Below are 26,855 nucleotides of genomic sequence, written 5' to 3'. Positions count from 1 at the left end.
AATATTTCTTTGTTCATAACTTACCTTTGCTCACAATTGTTGAGTTAGAATTACGGTTCGTTATTATGTCGGCATTCTCTGTTGTTATTGTACAAATCATTGTAGTGTTAAAGGAACTGCGTGACATTTTAACACTATGTACCGACCTGTTCCTTTTCACTACAATCTATTTTTCCCAAAATTGATAAAAATAAACATCATACAAAGGATATGAAAGTGCAAATGCTGATATTAAGATAATGTAAATTATGTACTTTCGAAATCTGATTTGCATATTATTTTATTGAAATTCACAGAGTTTATGTAACAAATGCAAGGATATTTCTTCTTCTTCTCAAAGTAGCCAAAACATGAGAACGGTTTCAATTCGCTGGGGTACATTTTTACACAATTCCGTCCATATGTAACTATAACAGTTAATTTATTAAGTCCAAAATATACTACGACGAATCTTCCGTTTCCAATCAAAGCGTTCCAGTCTTTTTCTCACGGAAGCTGGAACGCATGGAGGATCTCCCATGGCCCGATATCAGGGGGGAGCCTTGGTAACTCCTAAGGAATATGCTAGAACGGCTGTGATATTTACGTGTAAAACAGCTCATGTTGCGTATACAGGGCAGTACAAAGCGAGGCTCCGCCGGAATGTCGGAGAACCCACCTGTCGGAAGACAATATACAAGGAATCTTCAAAGATATTGACGTCATTGTACATTTTGAAAATATCGTTTATTTTCGAACGAAATGAACAATTTCCTTGAGGGGAAATGTAAGAACAGTTCTTGTAAATATCATCATATGACGTGGGGTGATCTAAATATAAAACCAAAAAGTAAGGGAATACATAATTCTGACGACAAACTCCCAATAGGATTACGGAAGTTCGGCCATGGAGTGGAATTCACGCAAAATTGACTTATATTTCAATGATTAAATCCGTCTAAACCGCCTGGTTATTGTTTCGCCTGTAAATTATGTTTAGTTCCCTAAATATCGAGTTTGTGTCCGTTACCTGGGCAGACATGGTGCTATTTCATTTCGCCCTATATCCAATTCTGAAATGCCACCGCATTTTGTTCTTATTGTATCATTGTGTCTGACGTGGAAATTGTTTTTACATGGCTTTGCCGAAAACAGGTTGCCATTATGACACAAAAAGAAATTTTATCAACAATACATTATACTTTAATTTTCGCGAGCGGATATTTAACTTTTCAAACTTGCCGTAGTGTTCTAATTTTCACATTTGTAATTATTTCATATGTTAGCAATATGAAAACACGTGTATTTATTATGCCGTAGTTTACCGATAATACCCGACCAATCGCTATTAAAAGCTTATTCATTCTTTTGTTAAGATTACAGAGGAGCGAGAACTTGTCAAAGGCACAAGTGCCATGACACATATCAGAGGTGTGGTTATCGAAATTGAACGTCAACTGGAGATTTTACATCAAAATGTTCCAAGGAAGATAACTCCCACTTGTAGTGGCAACAGCTGGATTCGCGCTGTAAGCCAACGTTTGACATAGCTTATACTTACCGGTTGTGGTCACAAGACCTCATATAAAGGAGTATAAAGATATATATAGTAACCTTACCTATAACAAGTATGGCCTGTAATCTGAGATATCATTAGTTGTACTATAAGTATTGTGTTTGTTGGTATGACTAACATGCAATTACTGTGACCAGGCGGCCATCTTGGATTTTGACAGCTGAAAATTGTTATTGCTATATCATGAGAAGCACACGAGTGATATTTCTCAAACTTTACATGTAGTTCCCCTTTGTCTCTAGTTGTGCCCATTCAATTTTTAAACTGATTGGGACAATAAAATGGCTGACAGGCAGTCATCTTGGATTTTGAAAGGTTGCACTTTTTTATCCCCATTTCTTGAAACGTACTGGAGGGATATCCTTGTTCCTTAATTGTGCCAATTAAATATCGAATCTGATCGGCAAAACAAAATGGATGACAGGCGGTCAGCTTTAGATTTGACAGTTGAACTTTGCCATCGCTATTTCCCAGAATTCCCTTAAAGGTTCCAACAGGCGGCCATCTTGGATTTTGACGGTTGAAATTTGTTACAGATATTCAGAAAGGTCCTCTTAGATAGTTCTTATACTTCATATATAGTTTCCCTGTGTCATTAAATGATTAAGAGGACGCAAGGAAAGAAGGGAAAAGTATTGAAGAAGATCAGTCTTTTATAGGGCTGATAAAGATCATTCAATGGTGGGCGCCAATTTCGTGTTTGTGTTTGTATAACTAACCTGTAATTATTGTGGTCAGGAGTCCTATTGTTTGTATTGGTATAACTTACCTGTAATTATTGTGGTCAGTAGTCCTATTATTAGTGTTGGTATAACTTACCTGTAATTATTGTGGTCAGTAGTCCTATTGTTTGTGTTGGGTATAACTTACCTGTAATTATTGTGGTCAGTAGTCCTATTATTAGTGTTGATAAAACTCCAATCAAATGATACCATAAAAACGACACACGAAAAATCCACATTCTGGGGGGAAAAACAACAGATTTTATATAAGGTATAATTAAATAGTAGATACATAAATTAATATCTGCAGACAGAAAGTATGGACAAGTATGTTGCTGCTCTGGAAAGGAAATATAACAATCCTATATTTGAAGTTACCTATTCTGGAATATGATATGCGAATGTCCCATAAATGTATTATTATCATAAGTATCAAGCATTAAATACAATGTACAACAAATCCTGGAACATGGAGAAATCAAGTCACATGTATATAATATAAAGGATAAAAGACAATGGTATAAGAACAATAGAAACCGTCATATATTCTAAACATGTGTCACTTATCGTAGAAAAATTTTTGGCATGCAGAGGAAGGCAAACTACGGGAACAAAGCCAAACACAAGAGCTTACCACCCAGAATTTTCAAACGACACACATTCACATTTTCTTCTTCTGACTTGGGAATAATTGTTATAAAGGATACATTTTGAAAACACGACCAGAAACATGTATGTCATGAATATGAACACAATTCATCAAAATTAATCGACATGAAATATTAAGGCATTGCAAAATTCATTAGTATGGTTCTAAAACCCTTGCACTCATGGCCATTGTTCTAAATTACCGTCTTTGTATCGCTGGAAGCCTAGTCTAGGCTTGTATGCCTAACTTCATTAAGTTGACCATTTTTGTCATAATATTTACCCTGTGATGGCATAGTGTGGAATTTCCTCGTCTGCCATAGTTGCTGATGTGTTGTATCCGGACGTGGATTGATATCCTGTGTAATTAAATTCTTCTGCGGAGGTATACACAGGAAGAGAAAGATTATCAGACGTATTTACGTAACATCCAGAAATTGGTACTTCCGGAAGCAATGCATTATGGGAGAATGTTGGAACAAAATTTGCACCAACAGTCATGGTTACACACACACAAAATGACAGGAATCCACCAATGATGGCACTCTGTAAATAATATCAAATGTATTTGTGTATCAATAATAAACTTTGATCAAAATCATCAATAAAGTGCTGAATTTAGAAACCATCAAAGTTAGCAATTAGTGATATAAAAACAAAAGTGTTTCATCATTCATGGTATTCCATGTTTGTAAGTTAAACCGATAGATTACTGTTTATTTGTTTGATCCAAGCTTTAAAATCAACTGTTAACACAAAATACTATACTACAGCGTTTGATATATTTTAAATAGAAAGTAGAAAGATAAGATTTAACTTAAGATTTTACTTACCATAAGATTTAGCTTACCTTTGCATTTGCCCATGGTAGAATTATACCAAGTAGGAAAACACCAACTAGTGGGCCTGACGTAGCAGACAAGGTTCCAATAGTTATCTACAGAAAGCAATAAAATATTACCCGGTTACGGTGAAACGGATGTCTATTCCATAATTTTTTCAAGATATAAGCTATACAAACAAAACTATGGCTTGTGTGGTAATTAGGACTTTATTCATAATTGTCCTACAAAAGCTAGTGTATATTAAACTACATGGTAAGGATATTGCTTATCTGATCTCAATAAATCATCATATCGGTCGAAACCAAGTGCCAGAACTGTTTTATTACATTTCGGAATCAAAACCAGAGCAAATAATTAATGTATGATACCATGCTATTTAAATTGCATCTTATTCTATAATTTTCGCCACAACGTCATAAATACTACATCTTTGATAAAACATCATATTGCTCTCTCGAGCATCTTGGCTGACATGTCCCCTACAAAACTGATTGGCTCAAATAACGCGGCGTCACAGAACACTTGCAAGAGCGTGAAACACGATGTTATATAACTGCTTCAGAGAGCGATTTGGTGTTAAATAGAATAACACGTGATCAGTTGTAGACCAATCTGCATCTGATGCAAAACTGAAAATGCAATAAACTACTAGACATATTATTACAATACAAAGGATTTACATGTGAAGCATGTATCATTGTACTCTTATGATTTATGTATATATTCCAATGTAATGTCTACTCTCCGGTATGTGTCTTGTAGTGCAAGATGATAAAGAATCTGAATCTGAATTTGAATTCTGAATATTGATTAATAAATTACAACCCCCGTCTTTTAATATCCAAAAAGTGTCTTTAAATTATTTTAAGTATATAGTTATCTATACATACGTACCTGCGTGATCGTTCCTTTGAGATTCATTGCTAGAAAGGCTATACCAACAGTTACCACTCCCGTGCATACAACTGTACCGTTAGAAAAGAAACAAGGGGTGATTGTCAAACACACAATTATTGATCAACATTTTGAGAAAAACAAAAGGACATTTTAACCTTACGCTATATCCAAAAAATGACAAATTCAACAGAAAAATGGTGAAGACATTAATGCTTCTAACATTCCTATTTTTAGAAACACTCTATCGCAATTTGTGTGTTTGTATATCGCCAAGGCGCACAGAAGACATAGTAGTACTGTACATAAAACACGCACCCTCCCTATATTGTCTACTAAGATGAATGAAAAAACATTCTCTTCAATGATAATTAAATTATAGGTTGATATCGCATAGAATCTCGATATATATTTGAACTTTAGCCTTTCGTTGATGAAACAGAAGACGCCTATCATTCCGGAACACATGGCCTCATTCTCATTCTACCTTTTCAATGATCTCGGTGTAAATCTATTTTGTCTTTGTTTCGTACTTTTGCCCTCGTTTTGTCGATTTTGAGTTAGAATCACAGTTTCGTGTTTATGTATTCTGTGTTGTTTTTGTTATACATACCCGTGACTTTTGTAACGAAAGTACCCCTAACACCACTAGTCCGTGACAGTACTGGATCTACGATATCCTCCCAAATCAGCGCGGACACGGCACTTAGACCAGAGGATAGGGTGCTGTAATGAAATATTACAATAACTGTAAATTAAGTATTTCAATAACTGTTATTCAAGTATTACAATAACTGTAAATTAAGTACACCAGTAACTGTTATTAGTATTACAGTAACTGTTGTTAAGTATCACAATAACTGTAAATTAAGTACAACAGTAGCTGTTATTAAGAATTACAGTAACTGTTATTAAGTACAGCCTTAAAGTAACTGTTATTAAGAATTACAGTAACTGTTATTAAGAATTACAGTAACTGTTATTAAGTATTACAGTAACTGTTATTAAGTATTACAATAACTGTTATTAAGTATTACAGTAACTGCTATTAAGTATTACAATAACTGTAAATTAAGTATTACAATAACTGTTAATTGTACAAAATATACATGTACACGAGTAAAAGAATGTTTAATACATTTTCAGAATATTTACTGTACTTAAAATTGAAAATAAATATATTTTATCGAAATCAAAAAATGTTAACCCTTGTTAGTAATGTGAGCAAACTAAAGTTAGAAAGTTACTTATCAAATATCTAAACTTTACTTTGCTCATAGTGTGCCTATCTGTGTCGTTAGAGTCAAACCTGTGGTATATATGTACTCCTCATCACAGTAAGTAGTTACTGTAAAAGTCGTCTATAGTTGACGAGCAGCCAATATGCCACGATGGGGACTAAGTCTACCAATTTACCTAACCAACTCATAACCTCAGAATGTTATACAAAAGTCCCACTGGTGAATAGCGCTTTTAAATTAGGATTTAGTGATGGATACCAAATAAGGAATACAGAAATTATCATGCAGCTGTTGCGTCATTTTGGGCTCGTCATTGATGCTAGAAGCAGTAATACACAAAACATTGCTTTTGACAGTCTGTTTGAAATCGTTAATGATCTAAACATTAACGTTACGAAACTAAGGAGTATAGTATGTTAGGTATGTGATACCTAAGTATCAAATCCATCAAAAATCGCGGCCTTATAGCAAATGGTTATATTTCTATGTCCACAAACCTCAATGTAGCGCTGAAAAGACATGCCATAAAAAGACCAACAAACCCAGGAATGGAAGACATTTGTTCCATGACAAAATATGGTACAAGCTGGAACAAAAATTATAATGAATTGCACTGTTATTTGGCAGTTGGAATGTGATCGAAGAAAAAGAACACTTAGTAGTCCAGTCATATTACAGCATTAATTCACTAAACATCCAAGTAATTGCAACAGAATTTATTTCACTTCTAAACGGTAGCACAAAACCTTAAGAACAATAGGAAAAAAGTCCTCAAAAATTATTGAACGGGAAATGCTATTTTGAGGCCGAAAATGATTTTTTTCACAAAAATCGGCTAAAATAGGAAAATCGTTGTTTCTTATATATAACACCTTTAAAACTTGAAAGGAAACTGCATAAGCAATTCTAGAGTGTATTTCATTTATAACAGTCTCATAAATTCAAATAATTGAACGGGAAATGCTAGTTTTGAGGGAGAAAATGCATTTTTGTCGCAAATATCATTAAAGTTATAGAAAATACATATGATTTATTTGCAATGCCTTTTAGATTGTAAATAACTCAAAATAATACTGTTAAGAGTATAGTCATTTTGATATATTTCAAAAACCTTCATTGACTCAACGATTTTATTACCTTTGCGCATGCGTAGTAAGTCTATTCTTGCGCAATAATACCGTTCTTTAGAAATAACGCCTCTGTGTCAAGACACTTCATTTTTCAATTACTATTTCAAACATATAAGTTTGTAATTATAATTCCAATACAAAAGTTTATATTTTTCAAAGAGTAGCACATTTCTCAACAATAACAACGAATACATTTGTAGTGATTTACCATCTAGAGATGATGAGGATTTAACATCTTGAAGATTGGAAAAAGAATACAGAAACGTCACTTCTAACACTTCACATACTTAAAACGCACGTAAGTAAAAACGTTTGGCAGTTTTACGAATATTCTAGACTTGACTGTTTAATTCTAGATCTGCCACGCTCTTATTAGAGCAACTGAACCCTCTGCACTCACGACACCCGATAGAACACTCAATCCCATGTTTTCGGCAAGTACATCTCTTGTTGTCGCAGTTTGTTTTACAATTACAATGTATAACCTTGAGGAGGTTTTCCGGTGCAGGGGGTTTTGTGGACTTTACAGGCCGATATTTGCCATCGAATAACTGAAAACCCCAATCACAAGCTTCAAGTTCAGCACCATATATCCACATTGCAAGTAAGAACGTAAGGAGTGAAAAGAGGCAGCATTTGAAGTAGGTGGCAGAGACTGGATCTGGACACTTGTCGTCTTCGAGAAGGCTTTACATGTATGCTGTCGAAATCGTAGGTGGTCAAGACTATCTTGTGGCTCCCCTCCATATAGATGACATATCAGTTGCTCTCCAGCTGTAATTATTTCGTCTTTAGACGACCCTTTTTTCGAGAACACATCCAATTGGGCACTCCACTTTTCATTCCAAAGTTTTTTCAACGATTGCCCTTTTCCTATGCCATACAATCTCGAGGTTGTATCACAACCAGTAAGGGCATGGATTGCAGGCAAAATATTGGTTTTTGCTAGCCCAAAAGTGAGTTTGACTTTGGTAATATCCCATTGTCTTTTGCTCTTAGTGTCTGGAGAACCAAAAGTTATCCTCTTTCGCTCTGGATCGGCATGTAGCAAGAGAAGCACTAGTAGATCAGTATCCTCTCCAACAACAACAACCTCTGAAACTGTTGAGCATTCAACAGCAGTTAGAACAATAAGTCTATCTGCATCTCCGGTGTCATGTTTTACGGTGCATCCATTGTTTGATAAAACTTCGCCTAGAAGTTTTAGGAATACGCTCTTATTCTTCTCATTGGCGAGAAATACTTCCTTTTTTCTTACATGGCGTGTCTTTTGTAAAGTTAATGTCTGGATAGCTCACACCCTTTGTCCGACGAATGTGTGCCGTGTCTTTTGTCGAAGGTCCACTCATGTAGCCGTCGAAGACAATGATAGGACAAGAGTATCTACGTTTTATATAGTCAGCATACATGTTACTGATCTCTCCGTAGGTCATTCCTTTTGGCCAAGTAAGTTTGTGAAGAAGGTATCCGCCGTCAATAACAAATTGGACCGATCCATCTTGTATTTCGTCTTTATCCATTTGCTTCATTTTCCATAGCGTGTCAACCAAATGTGCTTTGCATGCTGCCCGCGGTAGACCATTGCTTTCAAAGAGCGAAGACGGAAACGTTGATAGCTCATACTTGAAAAGATCAGCGACATCACATTCATCTCTTGAAATGGCTAATAGTCGTTGAAACAAAAGTTGTGGATCCACTTCTAGGATATGTTCTTTGATTTTGTAACTTGACTCAGAAGGTATTGTTGCGACTTGCAACGTGCGTTTGAAGCTATATTCAAAGACGTTGTGATTTTCCATTGATGACAAAATTTTCAGTCCGTTTTCATAGGCTAAATAAACATTGACATTCTTGTCTGCAACCATACCTGTGTACAGGTTTCGCAAGGAGTCCGTATCCGAGAAGGGATCTCTGGCTTTTAGAAATGAAGCAACCACTTCAATGTCATTCTTATCTCGTTCTGTCCTGGTCATTGACGCTTCCTTATGCTGCTCACTAGTACAATACTCTGTTCCGCTGAGAATTTGCATAGAGTCATTTATTTCAGCACAAAATGGCATTGACATTAACCACTGAGTACGTTGAAAAGGAGTCATACCTCTTCCCCTTGTTAATCCGCCAGTTGTCTTGATACTCCTCATTAGAACTTGCTCTATTATCAAATCTGAAGACAACCCTGCCCAGTAACGATCCGTTCTTCTGACAACATGATATCCATTTTGAAATGAAAGATAGACAGCTGGATGGTCCGTCTGAAGCTTTTGCATCATTTGTAGGTGGTTGTGACCAGCTGATGCTAGGTAAGGAAGCATATCCCGTACACACTGCAGATGCAAATCGAAATTCCCGGTTCTCTCAGCTTTGATGAACCTGTGGAGTAGACTAACCATATCAAGGTATTGGATCCACAATGCAGCTGTTTTGTTGTCCTTCAGTTTTTGCATTGCTGTTTCTACAATCTCTATTACCATTGAAGTGTGTCTGTTGGATAATAAGGCCTGCACTGAGGTTTTTCTTTCAATGAAATCATCATAAAGAGATGCCAATCTGTCGAGAGTGTCGGAGCTTAATGAAATACTTGATACGTTTGGTTCAGTGTCATTAACAAGTATATCGACAAGTCCATTCTCTGGAAAATTGTAGGATAAGCTGTCCAACTCTGACTCTGTCTGTATCTTCTGTTCGCTCGTTACGGATGGTTCTTGTTCTTGATTTTCAGATACTATATTTGATTCAACTTCAGACAGGTCTTGTATTTCAGGATCATCAATTCCAAAAAAGTTCGAAACCAATAGCCAATAAAGCGCGGTTTCAACAAGTCCATGTGCTCGAACAGCTCTTGCAACTGCTTTCCCACTGAGCATATGCGTCACTGCATTTGGAGCATATACTGTTTCAAATGTTTCCTGAAGGCCAGAATTGCGCATTAAATGGCCAATACACCCCAAGAAGCTCATCTCCATGTGGAATCCTCCAAGTTTCAGAACAACGTCTTTCATTTCATTCTTTGTGGGTTCAGAGGCACAAATCATCAACGCTTTCCAGTATAACGGCTGGTCGAACGTAATCACTGGGACCTTACTGTATTTGTGGGATTGATCAACAACGAATCTTAGAGTGGAGTAAACACATGATATATCGGTGGCACTCATGTCAATCATTGGCAGGAAGTAAACGGATGACTTTCCAGGATGGTTACCATCGTGACACATTTGCATCAATCCTGACCAGCTTGGGGTTGGCCTTCTCAAAGGCCATATTATCTTTGATACAATGTCAAGATATCTGGATGGGTCACTAGCTCTAGGTTTAAGTGTACTGAATGTATCAAATTTTAAATCAGATGTTGAAGTATTTGGTTTTTGGAGAAAGTGTATATTGATATTCCCTAATGCTTCCAATTCTTCCGTTGATACATGTCCCCGTCTTATAGTATGGCACTTCTTCTTACCAGGTGTGACTGCTGCTATAATGCCCATACCATGGAATGTGCCTTTACCATCCAATGTTCGAATGTCATGATCTACATTATCACCTACACATTGCATAAACTGGTTGGAGTCAATATCTGGAAGAAAAGTCCCATTAGCTACAGCCGCACATGCTTCGAATTTCTGTATTTCTTGGTATGGTGAACAAAATCCTAAGTTGTGAAGAAGATCAATTAGGAATCTAGAGGCAAAGTGGTGATGTAGTTGAACACCAAGGCCTATTTGAAGTGGGGCAATTTGACGTCTTGGTTTGATTGCTTGCATTATTGCCTGGCCTATGGAGCTTACTTTAAGACTTTGGTCTTTCGTATTGATTGCCGTAGATAGAAACAGGTTAAGACTGTTGGGTATATAATTCAATTTTTTCTCCATTGATGACAAGTCACTCGATGAAGGATAACAGTCACAATCAAGGTCTAACGTCCTAACGTCGGATTTGATTAAGTTGGCTGCAGTTTTAATAATAGATAACTTTTCATCGTCATCGTTTGTTTGCGGTTGCTCATGAAACGCATGCAAGATATTAGCAGCTGTTTTTCTAATAGTAATGACTGTAAGCTTTCCTTTTGAATGCGTCATGATAATGTCATCTCCAAAGCTTTCTTTAAGCTTAAGCTTCATGTAGAATGGGGTGTATGCATCTTCACCGCAGATATCGCGCATTCTTTTCACCAAATCAGAGAGATCGTGTTGGTCATCTTCATGATCGTTCAGAAATGTAACTATTTCTTTAAAGGCAGAACTTGTCACTGTTGAGGTTGATCTTCCTTTTTTTGTGTCAGTTCGAGGAGAAAATGCCGAGGGAACATTTTTACCAGTTCTAAAATTAACGCTACACATTTGGTGATAAATAGCGTCTGCCGCATGAAGGTCATTGACTGTCTCAATTCGTCCTCGTACTGAATTTGCCCATTTGTCATTTCGAGCGTAACAAGTAGAAAGAATCGAATACTTAAAGTCTGTTGTGCGTACAGGAAACACATCATAGCCTCTTTTTTTTTTTACCGCGTATTGATGCCGGTTGAGCACAGAACATACAGTGGCTTTGGAACGAAAATGTTTCAATTTCTGACGATCGTAAAATGCGCGTTTCATTGTTGTCAAAGTCGGCAGGTTCTCTGTGTCTGTTTTCATTTAAAAATGTATGTATCTGGCTGGGATTGGTAAATGTCCTTCTACATGCTGAATGAACGCACTGTCCGGCCAAAGCATATAGAGACTGGTTACGTTTCTTTGCTGCAGAGTTTATTCCATTTGCGCCTTTTTCTTTAAGTAAAACGAGATTTCCATTTCCATTACAAATAATACATGTTTCCATATTTTTCCGCCATCAACTGCAATAAAATTAATATACATATTAGCATCATTGATAGTAGTATCGTGGATAATCAAATATGTTTTGAGATAAATTATTCGTCGTAGTTAACATATCAACATTATGCTTTCGGATTCAATTTGGACACCAAAGGGCTTCCATACATTAAAAATTCGACGAAAATAGCCCTTCTTCAAACGTGTTAATTTTCTTGATTACCGTTTCAAAATGGATTTATATTATTTCATATTTTATGTTAATACGCATGCATGGACACATAACATCGACACTTTCATTCATGAAAATGCGGAAAATCGTAATTCATTTAATTTTGTTGAGATTGAATCATGGCCGCAATGTTTTGGTTAAATTATTCATACTGTAACTTAAAGATTCAAACAAAATACTAATCAGATAAGTGCATACTCATATACTTTTTGAAATCAATTATCATTATTATTATTGTAACAACTTACCAATACTTGTGTAACTTCATATCGTAGGTATGATCTTCGCCGATAAAAACAATCGCCTGATTACGTAGCGATTTATACAAAGTTTAAACGTAATTTTAAATACGTTCCACTGCGAGGACTTTAGAGGACTTTTGATATGTCATACTTTAGGCTATAAGGAATCGTACACAAGTGAAAACAATTCTGTTGCAATTAGTTGGACGTTGATTATTAAAATGATTGGACTATAGGGTTCACACGCCCTCTACGAAGATGAAATGGAGGTGACATGGATTCAGTAATTATTACATAATATTCGCATGCAAAGAAAAAAGCTAAATTTATATATCCAAAAATCAATAGTTGAACTTCACTAAGAGTGTTGTTCATTTATACAAGGCAACAGCTGATAGTCATAATGTTTCGCCAAAACATTACATATCTAAGGATTGTTTTCCTAAAAGTTTAACTTGTCAATATGTTTGTTGGAGCTATGAACTTATAAAATGTGCAGTAAATATCAACGTTCGTGTCAAGAACCGAGGTCACACGGGACTAAGGTTTTGTCTCACAATTTATAAACCGAACATAGTAAGTGCAAACAAGTGATTTACAACAATACTGTTTACGAAATTAAGTATTTTATTGGAAAATTGCATTCCAATGAATCTTCTCATGTACCGTACATGCATGATGATCTATGTTTTTTGCATGCCATATATTGTATAAAGACTTTTCGATTACTAGGCTTGTTGGACCTTAATACATAACAAAATGTACTTGTTTGTTTATGTTTAACGTCCTATCAACAGCCAGTGTCATTTAAGGACGTGCCAGGTTTGGAGGGGGTGTTCTCTGAACGCCAACATTTTTTTTAACAATAGGTAGGTGTTGTTTCAGGAAACAATGGGAGGGTAATTATATACTGCTTCATATAAGCTGTCTTTTTTTTTTACCTGTACAGTCACCTGAGATTTACCCGTGTTTTACAAATCATACAGTAGAATTGTATTTGTTTTTTGTTTGTTTGTTTGTTTGTTTTTTCCCATTTTCTTATAACACACATGTATGCATTCAACAAAATGAGCAATTAAGTAATATAGAACATATATAGTTTTAAAAAATAGCAACAAATATGTTAAACTATGTTATAACAAAATTTTTTCATAAATGTACTTATATATGCCACTTACAGTTCCATCATATCACTGAATACTTTTTGTTAACTAATTACTTGAAAAGTTTATTTCACCAATCTCAGCACTAAGAAATCTATATTTATTGATTAATATTGTACACATAAAATACATATTAATACGATAAATGAACAATGCATGTTAATATTCAAATGGAAATGGTTAAATATCTATAATAAAAAGTCTTACATAGAGAAAGAAAGAATATCTGAAATAAAAACTTACATAACTAAAAATCAAGATATCTTAAATAAAAATATGCATATAGAAAGTTGAAAATGACTGGACACACATGCATGTTTCATGTACGTACCTCTCAACAAAGGCAATATATAAAAACACCTATGGAAAACCAATCCACGTTATAATGACCAGCAGAATACTGATTTACATGTTGATATGGACTCTAGATCTCTGTTTTTGGAGCTTGACCGTGATATCTATCTACGGATGAATTTAAAAGTGCTATAAAGCTTCTGAAGGCATACGGCATTGACAGTCTCAATATTACAACGAAGAATTTGTAAATCAAGCCATGCTTACTATTTTTAACAATTGTATTGGACTCAGGTGGAAAGGGAGGCCTTTTACAAAATGCATTTTTTGACGGAAAGAAACTAGAAATTAACTTAATTGGGTTTTCTTCCCAATTGTGTATACCCAGTATTATAATGTAATTAAGTATTGATTAAAGCTATTTAGTACTAAGAACTGCATTGAGATACTTTTTTAGTATTAAAATGTATTATTGACAATGCACGACAAGATATGTTTACATTATTTAGTAGATTATATGTCACTACAACGTTTTCTATATAAATATATACCAACACGTACAATAATTGCTTTGAGTAGAATACGTTTATCAGCGCATACTCTGAATATTGAAATTCGTCGATATAAGTGAACGCTAGTGTAGAGTTTGCAGCTCTGGTGACATAGAAGATGAATATCGCTCTTTGTAATTTGTCAAATTTTCAAGTCCTGTATTGAGAGGTAGTCAATAAAATGCGACCAAAGTAGTAATTAGTAGTTATTAAATGTGTACCTGGTTGTACAATGGAACATTCAAGTTTTGGGAAGTTATATTTTCAGGTATATTGCTGTTTGTATTATATATATCATCAATATAGAACAAAACTTTCTAAAGTAGTGAAATTAGTCTCAATTAATTCAAATTATCCATATGCCTATATGGAAATTAATGTTGCAACGAGAGAGTTAAACCATTTTATTTATCTAAATGCAAATGTATATATATTTTAAAAATGAGTATAAATGATTTTTTAAGACTTTAATCAGATAAAATAATATCATAATTTTGAACATTAAGATAATTTTCAAGCAAAAAATATTGTATTGTCGTTTTAAATTTGAAACTAGATATCAAATAAAATAAATATTTTTGATATACATATAAATATATGATATTTAATTATAAATCCTTAATTTCACCTACAGGTAGTATCAACAGGTAACATTTACAGGTAAATCACCTGTTGGCATTGAGACTACTTTTAGGGAAAAGACTATAATCGCTATCAAAACAAACTGCCCTACAGGTAAATTCAAAATGTTGGCGTTCAGAGATACACCCGTTTGGAGGTGGAGGAAAGCCGGAGTACCCGGAGAAAAACCACCGGCCTACAGGTCAGTACCTGGCAATTACCCCACGTGGGTTTCGAACTCGCAACCCAGAGGTGGAGGGCTAGTGATGAAGTGACCTTAATACACACACTAATAACGTATAAAGATGTTATCATGCTTTATATTGTCAAATGTCTTTAACAATGAAATATTTTAGACCATATACGTTGCTTATATTTACAGTCGAACTTCCTCATCCCGAAGTCAGTAGGATCATGGAAAAAACTTATATCGAGCGGAGATATCCCGAATATTCGAGATAACCGAGTTTTATAAAGACTTAATACTGTCGGAACTTAATTCTTACGTCGAGTTAAGTAGAGTATTTGAGTTATCAGAGTTTGAGATTATGAACATGATTATTGTGAACATGTCGCAGAATATTGACGTAAAAAGCAAGCAGCTTTATTAGTAACTGATAGATAACTAGCATCAAAGCGAATACCTGATTAGAACTTTGGATATAGCCTGCACGAGTAGGATCGCACGCCTGGTTGTGATAAAAGGCGAATAGGACCATTCCAAGTAATACCATTAGGGTTTCTAGGATCACAGCGGCAGGCAGATTGGTCAGGACAGCTCTAGGGAGACAGAAACCAACTAAGAATTACGTACGGTGAATCATAAATATACAAATATTCGCGAGGGATATGAATTCGCGTTTGACTCTCCACTCGCCTCGCAAATTAACGCGAAAATAAATCCCAAACGAAAGTGAAGTGATTTACAGTATATCATATACGTTGAATAGAGGGACAAAAGAGATGTCAGATGATAGCCATGTTTAGACACATTGACATGAAGTTTACATTATATCAGTCTCCTATAAGATATACATTCTGCAACTAGTATCAATATATTAGAATTTGATGTCAAGAAATTACCATTAGAAAAATGATTTTGTTCTTTTTCTTTTCAATGCAGATTATATTTCGACGACTAGTACAACATGTACTGTGTCACCTTTGTCAGACAAATAAATAATAGAGCGCGAGCACGCTAAGGAATTTCAGTAATCTCTGTGAACGTCAAAATATAGAACCATAGATTGAATGCGCAAGCCGGATGCTTGAACAAGAACACAATAAGGCGTCGTTTTGGGTAAAAACTGAAACAAAAGACCAAAATAACAGGCGACAAAAGTACTGTACACAATAGTTATTCGCCGGGAATTTAATTTCGCTGTATTCACGGTAATTAAATACAGCGCAAAAATTAATACTCAGTTAAAATCTGAATTGTGATTTATAAATGTTTATCATATAAACACTCATATGTATAGAAATGTTAATTTGATAACTGCAGAATGTAAGAAAAATGCAGAAGGCGTGTTGGCGAAATTTAATTCCCGAAAAATATTTTCAAGTGGGAAAACCGCTTAATATAAGCCACGTGAAATTAGAAAAAAAAATAGTCGACGTCCGAGAATAAATGTCTCGGAAAAGTTACATTTTTGGTAATTGATCTCCAACTTTAGTGAAGTTTTAATGGGGTTCGATAGAGCATGCCTCATATTTCATCTATAACGTGTCAAGGTATCTTATATCTTCACTTTATTAAATAGATTTTATAACATTAATAGAATCATTTGTATGCTATGCAGCAGCCATTTTTAATTCGCTTCATAATGATCGAAATCGTGTGATAGAATGTCCACCCCCTGGTGTGACTGTATTACAATAGTTCTAGGAGATACAATAGTGGGCGTAACAGATCTCCAGTGGATATGTTAATTCCATTACACATCAAATGCAGCTAAACAGACATCACAATTGGTTATGAATTTCAGGTCAATTATGTTATTTTAGGCAAGCGTTTATCTACAAATATCTAAAATACGTTGTAAAACGATTGATAACTTCTGTTTCGAAACGCGGATCGCTTGTTTCACACTAGGAAAATGTATGACGACCCAGACTATCACATTTCTTTGTTCAATGATATCGTGCCTCTTCATGTCGTGGGCTTTTCTTCGTGTCATGTCATCAATGCATTAACAATCATCACTTCTTTCATCCAATGCTTGTTTTTTTTTTGGGGGGGGGTTTCAGTAGAATACTTTTGCCGCATGAAAAGGTATTTTCCCCCTTCAAAATGGTACATGTCATTTGCTTAAACATCGTTGGTGTGATCAATTATCAAAAAAATCTACATACTTTCGAGCTTCCCTTATAGTGGACGTTGAACTCATTCTCTGTACACCCGATTGGCTGATTCCATTCCCGATCCATGACGTCACAGTTCCCAAAGTAACTGCCCAAAACGTCTGTCTAGCTGTTGGATCCGGATTGGTGCTGAAATAATTGATTCTTCTATCTAAATAGTTGTGAAATATTGCTAAAGTTTATTGTTATCATATTTTGATGACGTCATACAACCTTTAATGTCATGGAACTGAGAAAGAAAGACGCTGTTCAACTTTCTCTTCACATCACGATAAATTTATTGGAACCATGATGATAAGTTTTAATCCTGAGGTTAAAGTTCAACAAGCCTGGTAAGTTAAAAATCCTTTTCTATAATAATGACATGCAACATATACAATGTATTTTATCAATTATAATTAGATTCGTTGGAATGTATAGCTTCCAATAAAGGTACTTAATTCTGTAAATAGTATTGTTGTATATTCATATTGAAATAGCATTTTTGAGCATTTGCCCAATTCTCAATTGAACTTGTGTGTGGACAAAAAAGACTAATATTATCCCTGATTGTTATATAACCTAGGGTTTATCATCTCGTAGTGAGGGGGAAGGGAATGCTAGTCATTTGTCCTGCTATTGACTCAACACACAGTCATATGTATATACTACAATATCAGCATATACCCAAAAAAACACCTGCATGCACCTTTATGACGAAGAGAGTGAAAGTGAACGTAACCACGGACGTCTGCTTCTGGTTAGCATGTATCGAAAAACATATCATTAGCCCTAACTCCAACTATATTAACTGTTGATGTAGTGGGGACTAATATTTTGTTTTCTATTTATACTAACCAGGAGCAGACATCTGTGACGTAACTCCTTGAGTATTGAGGATGGACAAGGGACATTACAGGTCAAATGTAGTACAGTTTATATTGATGGATGTAAGTTTCCACGCTTTGAGAAATGTATATAGCAAACCGTATCTTTAGGTCCAGACTATCATTCTCGCAGAATACCTGAATCACACCTACTAAAAATAATATATATATATGATGACTAAAAATAATATATATGATGATATTATCCAGAAGACAGACTGATTATCTTCGACCTTAGGTTGACCTCTCTGGTTGGGAATAATCTTTGATCTGTCACACAGATACTGGACTGTCTAGCCTACAGGTACAGGTATGTACGATTATAGCTAAAATTCATAGACGTGATTGTCCCAGGCATAAGCAAGAGTGCCCCCGTCCCATAAAAAAGTTGTACATTTGTTGAAGATGCTACATCGCGGACAGCGTAAATATAAAATTTGTCACAAAAAAAAAGCAAAAAAGTGGCACCCACAGTAGAGAAATATGTCTAGTTGATACTAATAAATGTAAAAAATAATAGCAAGGTCATAAAAACGATCGGTAATAGGGCGGAAAGCTACACATACAGAATATGGGGGCGGAGCAGTTTTTTTGAAAACGAGAAAGAGAAGCTTAGACATTAGGAAGAGGGGAGGGGGTAGCGTAAAGTATTCAGATTTTGGTATTGTGTTAAAATTTACAACATTCTATATTGCTGTTTCAATCGTTCACAACTACTCTTTGTCGGGGATGTAGCATCTGTCCTGTTTGTCCACATGAACGTGTAGGAAGGTTAAATGGTAGATTGGCAACAACTAGAGAAATAGAACAATGTAAACTAAACCATGATTCTAACACGGATAACCATGTCAAAATAGATATACACAGAGGTACAAGGCGGTTAGACCAGATATTCCTGAAGAGTAAGCATCTTCTGTGTTGACAACACCTGCCTTTAAAATGTAAGTCAAATAATATTTAATAGATCACAGTCTCGATAAATACAAATGTACATGTCTATCTTCTATGTGCATTAGACGTGACTTTGAAGGTTCGTGGTTAGGTGACTTTCTACATCTTATGTAAAAGCGGTAACAAGATTCAGTCAAGACGGTAAAATTATATGTTTCCAACAAAAAGCAATGTTATATTGAACATATCATATATCCTACACACGTATTTGGATTTTTAATGAACCTAATACCATGTAAATTATTCTCTGTATGTTAATTTGAAATAGATGTTATTTATAATGTTAACGAAGAGTACATGATTGAAACCATCGGTAAAGCAATTTGGTCAGATTATACTGATAATGGGCAAACTAGTCATCCCACTCCAAAAATGCAACTACCATTCTTACAGGCTCTTGATATGTCCGAGCCCTGATGAAGCGTTGTAATTACCAGTTTTAGAGACACTTCTATGCCCGAGTCATGCAGGAGAGAGAATCCAAAGCTGTAAAGTGTTCTTATTGTTTGTGTGTGTATTTTTAGAGAACGTTTGTCCATATAAGATCATTTTTCCTGGACCAAAAGCTCATTTTTTATTTTTTGCAGGTTCATTCAAATGTTCATGTACTGTTGAATCTATAATTTTATTCATTTTCTCGCATAACCCGTGAAAGCTCCAAATCGACGTTAATATCTACATTTTAACTAGTTGTTTCAGTGATTTGCTTTAAATAATGGTACCGAATAGTTTCTATTGATATCATTAAAATATCTATGCTAAGGTTTCTCGAAAGGAAATTGACAACTTACTTGAAAAACTGAATTCTTCCTTGTTCCGAGCATGTTTGCCAGACCTGGCTTAGTCCGCCGGACCCCGTGATGCCCTACAATATACAATATAATAAAACAGGAAGCAGCGAGATAAAACCTAAACATGTTGGTGCAGATAGAACATTGATAGTCATAGAATATACACAAATCAGAATAAAATATTCAAACCTCTGGCAGCTACCTTCAAAGAGCTGAAGACTGAAAAAATGCCAAAAAGAATGATCTTCTAAACTTATGGTCAACGGACCCAGCGTGGAAAACTATAGGTATGACTTTTGATTGATATATTTAGAAACAAAATATTAACTTATATACAACAGATACTAGAGTAAGCGATTAACTATGATTGGAGATTTTGTTTTTGAAATTTCGCTTTCAGATATGGGGCTAGTATTCTGAGCATCAACAAAAACAACAAACAAACAACATTTGTTTGTGTACAGTACCTTAACCAGAAGAACTGTTATACCGGCCATCATGACGAGGAACTGGAATACATCCGTCCACACCACTGCTTTCATGCCGCCCTGAATATACCAATAATTTTAAATTTCAATTTCTTTATTGAGTGTGGGCCAAACTGCTCATAAGTACATGTTATAAACAACACAATACATAATACTGGTACAGAACAGCAATACAAAGTGGAGTACGAGTTAAAGATGTACAGATCGGATCGTATTGGCTTCGAAAATGAATTTGCCTAAACGATTAATTCTTTGATATTATTTACACTTAATAACTGTATTAATTTGAACGATCTAATAAGGCGTCTTCTTATATTGTTATACATATTGATATAAAGTGGTATCCATCTTCTATCAATCGTTGACTTACAAATTAAATATTAAACAATATCTCATATTTCGATCAATATCGTTAAAACTCTCAGATTCAATCGCTAACGCATGCGCAGACATACGCAGTTTTGATAAACATATTCTGTATTTCATAGGTACATACTTGGTTAAATGAAACTGAATGGGGAAACTGTCCATAATATGAATTCACATACAAATATACTGTGTACAGGCTATTTTTTGCGTGGTTTCAAGGCTTTCACGGTGTTGTCGTTTACGCATTATAACTGAACAACTAATTTCATTGTCAATTTGTTTTTGTGATCGCTTAATTTGGATATTTGTACCTTTGACTTAGAGATGAAATTTAATGACGTGGTTACATATTCTGTTACATGACTTCAGATAGAAACCGTTACTTTTAAAATGAGGTACATGAGTTGTTACTTACAAGCATCGTATAGAGAACTGTTACCGCTGCCACCAGAGGTATGGAAATCCATACAGACAGGTTTGTCACTAAAGAAAGTATCGTTACAAAGATGCTACATTTCATACAGTAAAAGCAAGCTGTCCTCAAATAATAATTTCATATTATAAAGTGCACAGTGTTTCTCATATATTTCATATAGTACACTTTCCTCAAAGGACTGCATAAATATGTAAGATAATATAACCTATAAATACAAACTCAGAGTAAAATACCATGAATTGGGAAATACATAATTACGGAGGGATTTGTTAAATATCAGGGTAAGACGTGTGGTTATGTCCAAGGCCTAGTATTTTCATCATCTTATGACTGATCCATCAGGACAAGAGGATTTGTTAGTGTCTTCGGTATTAATTGTATCAGCAACCTCTTGTTCGGTTATAATGATTTCGGAAAGGGATGTGTCAGTCTGGGTGTGAAAGCAAGGTGTATCATCGTCAGGGTCGTCTGAGTCAGAAACAAATTTTAAAAAATAATTAAGATTGGATTTCTCATAGTTGTCCGAGGTAAGGCAATTAGTTGTTGGGTATAGTAAAGGGGGAAGAGCAGTGTTGGTGTTACCTTTCAAGAGCATGCGCATTAGTTTCCAGTATGTTCCACAGGCGCTTGCATATAGAAAATATCACTTTCGATTTTTTTTTGATATGACAGCGGTATGTGTAATCTGTTAACCTGTTTATTTAAACAGATTACACATATCCCTGTCATATCAAAAAAAAATCGAAAGTGATATTTTCTATATGCAAGCGCCTGTGGTAGTTATAGGGTATAGCTGAGAGCTATGTTTATAGTCCCCATAACATATGTAGAAGAGGGTTTTGCTTGTTTGCGGCCATGTTACTAACTGTTAACTCTGATAAAATGTTTTCCTTGAATCATTTCTCCGTTTAGTCCCTCTTAGATGACCGTTCATCCATGGTTTGTCGTTTTGTTCACGGTTATGGTCTTCGTAGGAATATGTTTTCAACAGAATCGTAATAAGTGAATTAGAAAATATGTCACTTTTCTCACTTACATTTTCAGTATCAGAAGACAAATTTTCCAATTCACATTTTCAGCTTCAGCTTTAAGGTTCAAAATATCTGCTCTAATACATAACCAAATTTTCCGCTTAAATGACGCATGATTTGTTAAAAAAAAAAATATGATATCGAAACAAGAACAGATTTATGATCACTTATGGTTTCTAAAACAGGTATAACCATGGATGAATCGGCTCTAATAGTATCACTTATGTATAATAGGTCGATTAGGGATTGTGTTGTATTAGTTACTCTTGTTAGACTGGTGATCAGGCTAGTTAAATTATATAGTCGGGTAAGGATGCTAAGATCAATCATATTTCCCGCGGTTGACACCGGAATTCGCGGGAAATTACTTTCTCTGCCAGTCTGACCGCCAGGTGGCGGTACTTGAGGTACCTGTGGCACGTGCAGTGCCAGGTCAGTTCAGCAGATTTTTTTTTTTTTTTGTAATTATAAAAATCATTTTGTGAACTATGTAAATATGATATGAAAGTCAATACATATATATGCATTATAGATGTATGTATAGTAATGGTGTTATGTATATTGAATCGTAATGTTGATAGCTAATGGTTATTAAATGGCATCGTTAGTGCGTTGTGGACAATCAATGATTGTTTGTTATTGCCACCGGGGGCCTTGGGTGTGGCAGAGAACTGTTATTACCTAAAAATATATCAGTGTTGTTAGTGTCGCCTGTCAATAGAACTTGTGGTGTGTAATTTTAAAAATGCTAAATCAAGAGAGTGTTTAAGTCTTGTCCTGATGCCAAGGAGGTTTATAAAGTACACAAAGGAGATAATTTTTGTTTTCAATGGAAAATTCAATCCACACTGTTTCGTCATTTTGAGTTTCGAGGTCAAGTCTGCGTTTGGGAAGTATGTCGTTGGTAAAGTATAACATACCACCACCAAAAGTATTCCTATCCTTTCTGAATATGGTTGAGAAATTAGTAGGAAGATAAGAATCGGGGACAGAAGGATCTAAATGCGTCTCTGTTAAACACAAGATGTCAATATCATCAATGAAACTATCAAGGAAGTCAATTTTGTTTCTAACGCTTCGAATATTCAAATGCATGATATGAAGAGAGTCATTGCCTGGAAGAGAGAAAGATTCAGCGTTGGAGGTATCAGATGAGGAACTAGCTATTGGTCCTGGATTTGTATGTATATTCCCGAAAAAAAAAAGTATAATAAGAATTAAAATAGTAGCAATGTTGTGATTGTACCATTGTAGAAAAGCGAAAATGATAAGAAGCATAGGCAGGCATGTAAAATGTAAGTAAATGAAATGGTAGGCATATGAATTATTGCAAGGTCTGTAAGGTATCCCATCCTTTCAGATTTAATGGAATACAAACCAATAAACTGTCATTTAATGTAATGGTAAATATTCTATGACAACAATCAACACATAAAAACATATGTCACCACTTCACTTATCCTACCAGGGTCACATAAACAATACATACTCTGGAATTTCTTATCTACATTTGATCATTTTTAATTACTTATCGGTACTGTTTTCGCTTTAAAAACATATTAAATACATATATATCAAAAACATATCATAAAAATGCCTAATGTTATTTATAGTTGTAAAAAGAATGCCGGCGGCGGCTTCATATAGTAGTATGATAATGATGAAGTGAGACAGTATGAAGCTTTGTGGCGATTTTTTTTTAAAGTATTTAATTTTATTGCAAACTTTACCTAAAACTTTAATGATTGATAATTTTCTTCGGCCACCTTCATGTAGGTGAGGCAGTTTTTCGGCAATACCTTGTTATGTTATTTTGTAAGAAAAACATTCCATTTGAGTGAACAGAGCTCGCTGTGGAGGGGAAAACCCATATGACTATCTTTACGAATAACTGGAAAAAGAATGATACATGTATTTTTGTTGTTAAATCTGGTCTTTCTTCACTGACAAATTGTCTCCAAACGCATGCTTTCTTTTTTTCAGCTTTTATGGGATAATCAACCTTTTTAAATTTCTCTATGCAGTAACTGATGTAGAGGCTGTATTGTATTTCACGTTTCTTGTCTGTCAGTATACAGGATAAAGAAACTGCACACAGGATCGATAAACATTTTTACTTACCCGCTTCCAAAGCCAGGGAAGGTATGAAGAGAGCAACGGCCATGTACATCACCTAACACAATAAATATCTCCATGTTAAAGCAATCAATGTTTCGACGCTTTCATTCCAATGATATTTTAAAGATGTTATATATATATATAGCCAACCAACAGCGTATACAATGCTTTCTTTGGAAAGTTATTGTCCAATAATGTTCACATGATTGCAGATAATTTAATCAGTATATTCCATCGTGAGGATATCGACCTCATACAGCAAATCTACATAAACAAGTTACTTTGATCAGTTGTTTTTATCTTGGGTGCAGGAATTTCCATGACGTCAAAAATACACCTAAAATAGCGACGTCAGACAAAACGACGTCATTTAGTGACGACGTCACGAACATAGTTCACCATATCACTTTACCAACAAATCACAGAATCACAGTCTTGGTATCGTTGGAAGCTTGGTGTAAGCTGATTGCTGACACTTTTTCGTCATTTCTTTAAGGAGTAATGGTAACATCTCCATGCACATGAGAAACATAACACCAGCGCCCTAAGCCTGATCGCTTATCAGCAGTTCGAAAGTTAACATGCAAAATATTTTTTTATAAATATGTAAATATAATTTTAAAATCCCATTTTAAGTCAATAACAAGTAAAATTAATTGTAGTATTGTTTACCGTAAACATAATCCCTAGTACACTTCCGGTGATCCTCACTGCGCGTGACTGGAATCGTATTTCGAGATACTGTAAACAAGAGAATACATTCCGCATTCGTTTGACTCATTAATATAAGTGTTGTCGGTTTATCAAGTTGTTTATTAATCATAGGTTTAATTTCTTACAAGAAAATTCCAAATAAATGTAATTGGTCATAAATTTCTCAAAAAAAAAAACCCCAAACAAACAAACAAACAAACAATCAAAAATCTTTACATAAAAAAGGTAGTACTCAGTGAAGTGCAGTCGTCGCAATTCGCGATAATTATAAAATGTCGCCTAATTTCCAAACAGATCATAAGGGCTATATGAAATAGACGTGCTACATCAAGCAGGGGATCTTTTAAGCAATATTATTTTGTCATACTGTTTGTTGATGTATAGTTGATGATTTTACGTCTGTATTTGTTGAAACACATACAAAGAGGTTCTTTCACCAATTTACAATATAATGAGAAATGTAAGGTTAAACTATAATATTTTTAATTAACAATTTGTCATGTGTTCTCCCATCGTGTATGATAGATATCGATATTTTGTATTCTCGAGCCTTTTTCTAAATCAACATCTATAGTGACGTCATGAAATTATGACGTCACAATAAAAACGAAAACCTATAATGAATATATTTACCTCATAAACACTGGTTAGCTGTAACGGGTGGAACACTGGAACAAAGAACACGGCCACTAGAACATACCCTGTCACAAGTCCGATAATCCCCATAGATATCTGTGTCCCATACTGGTATATCTCCACCGGCAATCCAAGGAGACTGATTCCGGACTGGAATGTCACCAGCAGGGAAACTGCGATAGGACAAAACGAGATTTTACGATTTCCCCACCAAGTATTCTTCCAAAGTCTTTTGTTTACCTCCTGATTTCGCAAAATATATTCCAATTGAAATTGATATCAACAATGTTAAGCCAAATATTATATACTCCACAAAGTGCAGGGATGCAGCCATATTTGCTGATGATGGAAGTATTTATGGCAATGCGAGAGTTTCTTTCATTCTGTGCAAATGTCGATTTATACCGTAATTATCCAAATGAACCAAGTTATACACATTATTTATGAGTATAGTGTAATATAGTATCTGTATTCACTACTTTTTGGTGAGATTTTCCAACAGGGGGACAATTTTTTTCTTGAGGTTTTGTAATCAAGATTTCATCTTAATAAATGTAAGATCCCCGGTTTTGTAGTGTGGCTTGCTAATGTAAGTATGGGTACTCGCAATGAATTCCGCTAAAGTCTATGTAGTCTCTTTGAGGTAACTGAGATTTGCATCATTAATCCATGGAATGGTTCGAAACAATCCGCTCAAAACATATAAGTACACTCCGATACAAATTGAGAGTTACAGATACTGACTAATTTATAGTAAATGTGTTCATATTTTTTCGATTTTACACGGAACAATTCTTATTATACAAGTTCGCTATACATTTGCGTTCAATGACTGAGATTGATGATAATACATTTCAGCTTTCATTTGACCTTTCGTCCCCCTGTCAAGACAGACAGACAGACAGACAGATTCTTTATTTCCTCAATTTTGAGATTACATGTCTTTTATCAGTGAACTAATTAACATGAATAAAGTAAAGAAAACATGATATATACATGTTACATTGCTACATTATAAGCGTTGCAGATTATTTACATAATTCAGTGTCACTGGTATCTCAAACACAGAAATGTATGCCTCAAGAAAAGTGCTAACTTCAAATAGCATCTGTTCTACGCAGTGCGCAACTCCAGTGATGCAGTTCTCCCAC

At 35.0% G+C, this 26,855-nt stretch overlaps 1 protein-coding gene across 1 annotated transcript; it reads right to left on the bottom strand.

Moving 5' to 3' along the window:
• Nucleotides 1–264: 264 nt before the first annotated feature.
• On the bottom strand, nucleotides 265–26,076 carry LOC117339868 (sodium-coupled monocarboxylate transporter 1-like). Its single transcript, XM_033901576.1, is given in 16 exon segments — nucleotides 265–658; nucleotides 2,426–2,517; nucleotides 3,209–3,471; nucleotides 3,776–3,862; nucleotides 4,665–4,735; nucleotides 5,278–5,390; nucleotides 6,403–6,491; nucleotides 15,585–15,720; nucleotides 17,296–17,433; nucleotides 19,913–19,986; nucleotides 20,380–20,460; nucleotides 21,185–21,252; nucleotides 24,358–24,409; nucleotides 25,027–25,095; nucleotides 25,702–25,911; nucleotides 25,913–26,076. Coding segments are annotated over 16 exon segments (1,863 nt in total). The 5' UTR covers nucleotides 26,039–26,076; the 3' UTR covers nucleotides 265–464.
• Between the last annotated feature and the right edge of the window lie 779 nt (nucleotides 26,077–26,855).

The sequence above is a fragment of the Pecten maximus genome, chromosome 12, assembly GCF_902652985.1.
Source record: "Pecten maximus chromosome 12, xPecMax1.1, whole genome shotgun sequence".
Lineage (NCBI taxonomy): Eukaryota > Metazoa > Mollusca > Bivalvia > Pectinida > Pectinidae > Pecten > Pecten maximus.
Note: the sequence above shows the minus strand (reverse complement) of the source record. Positions and strands in the feature narration are given on the sequence as shown.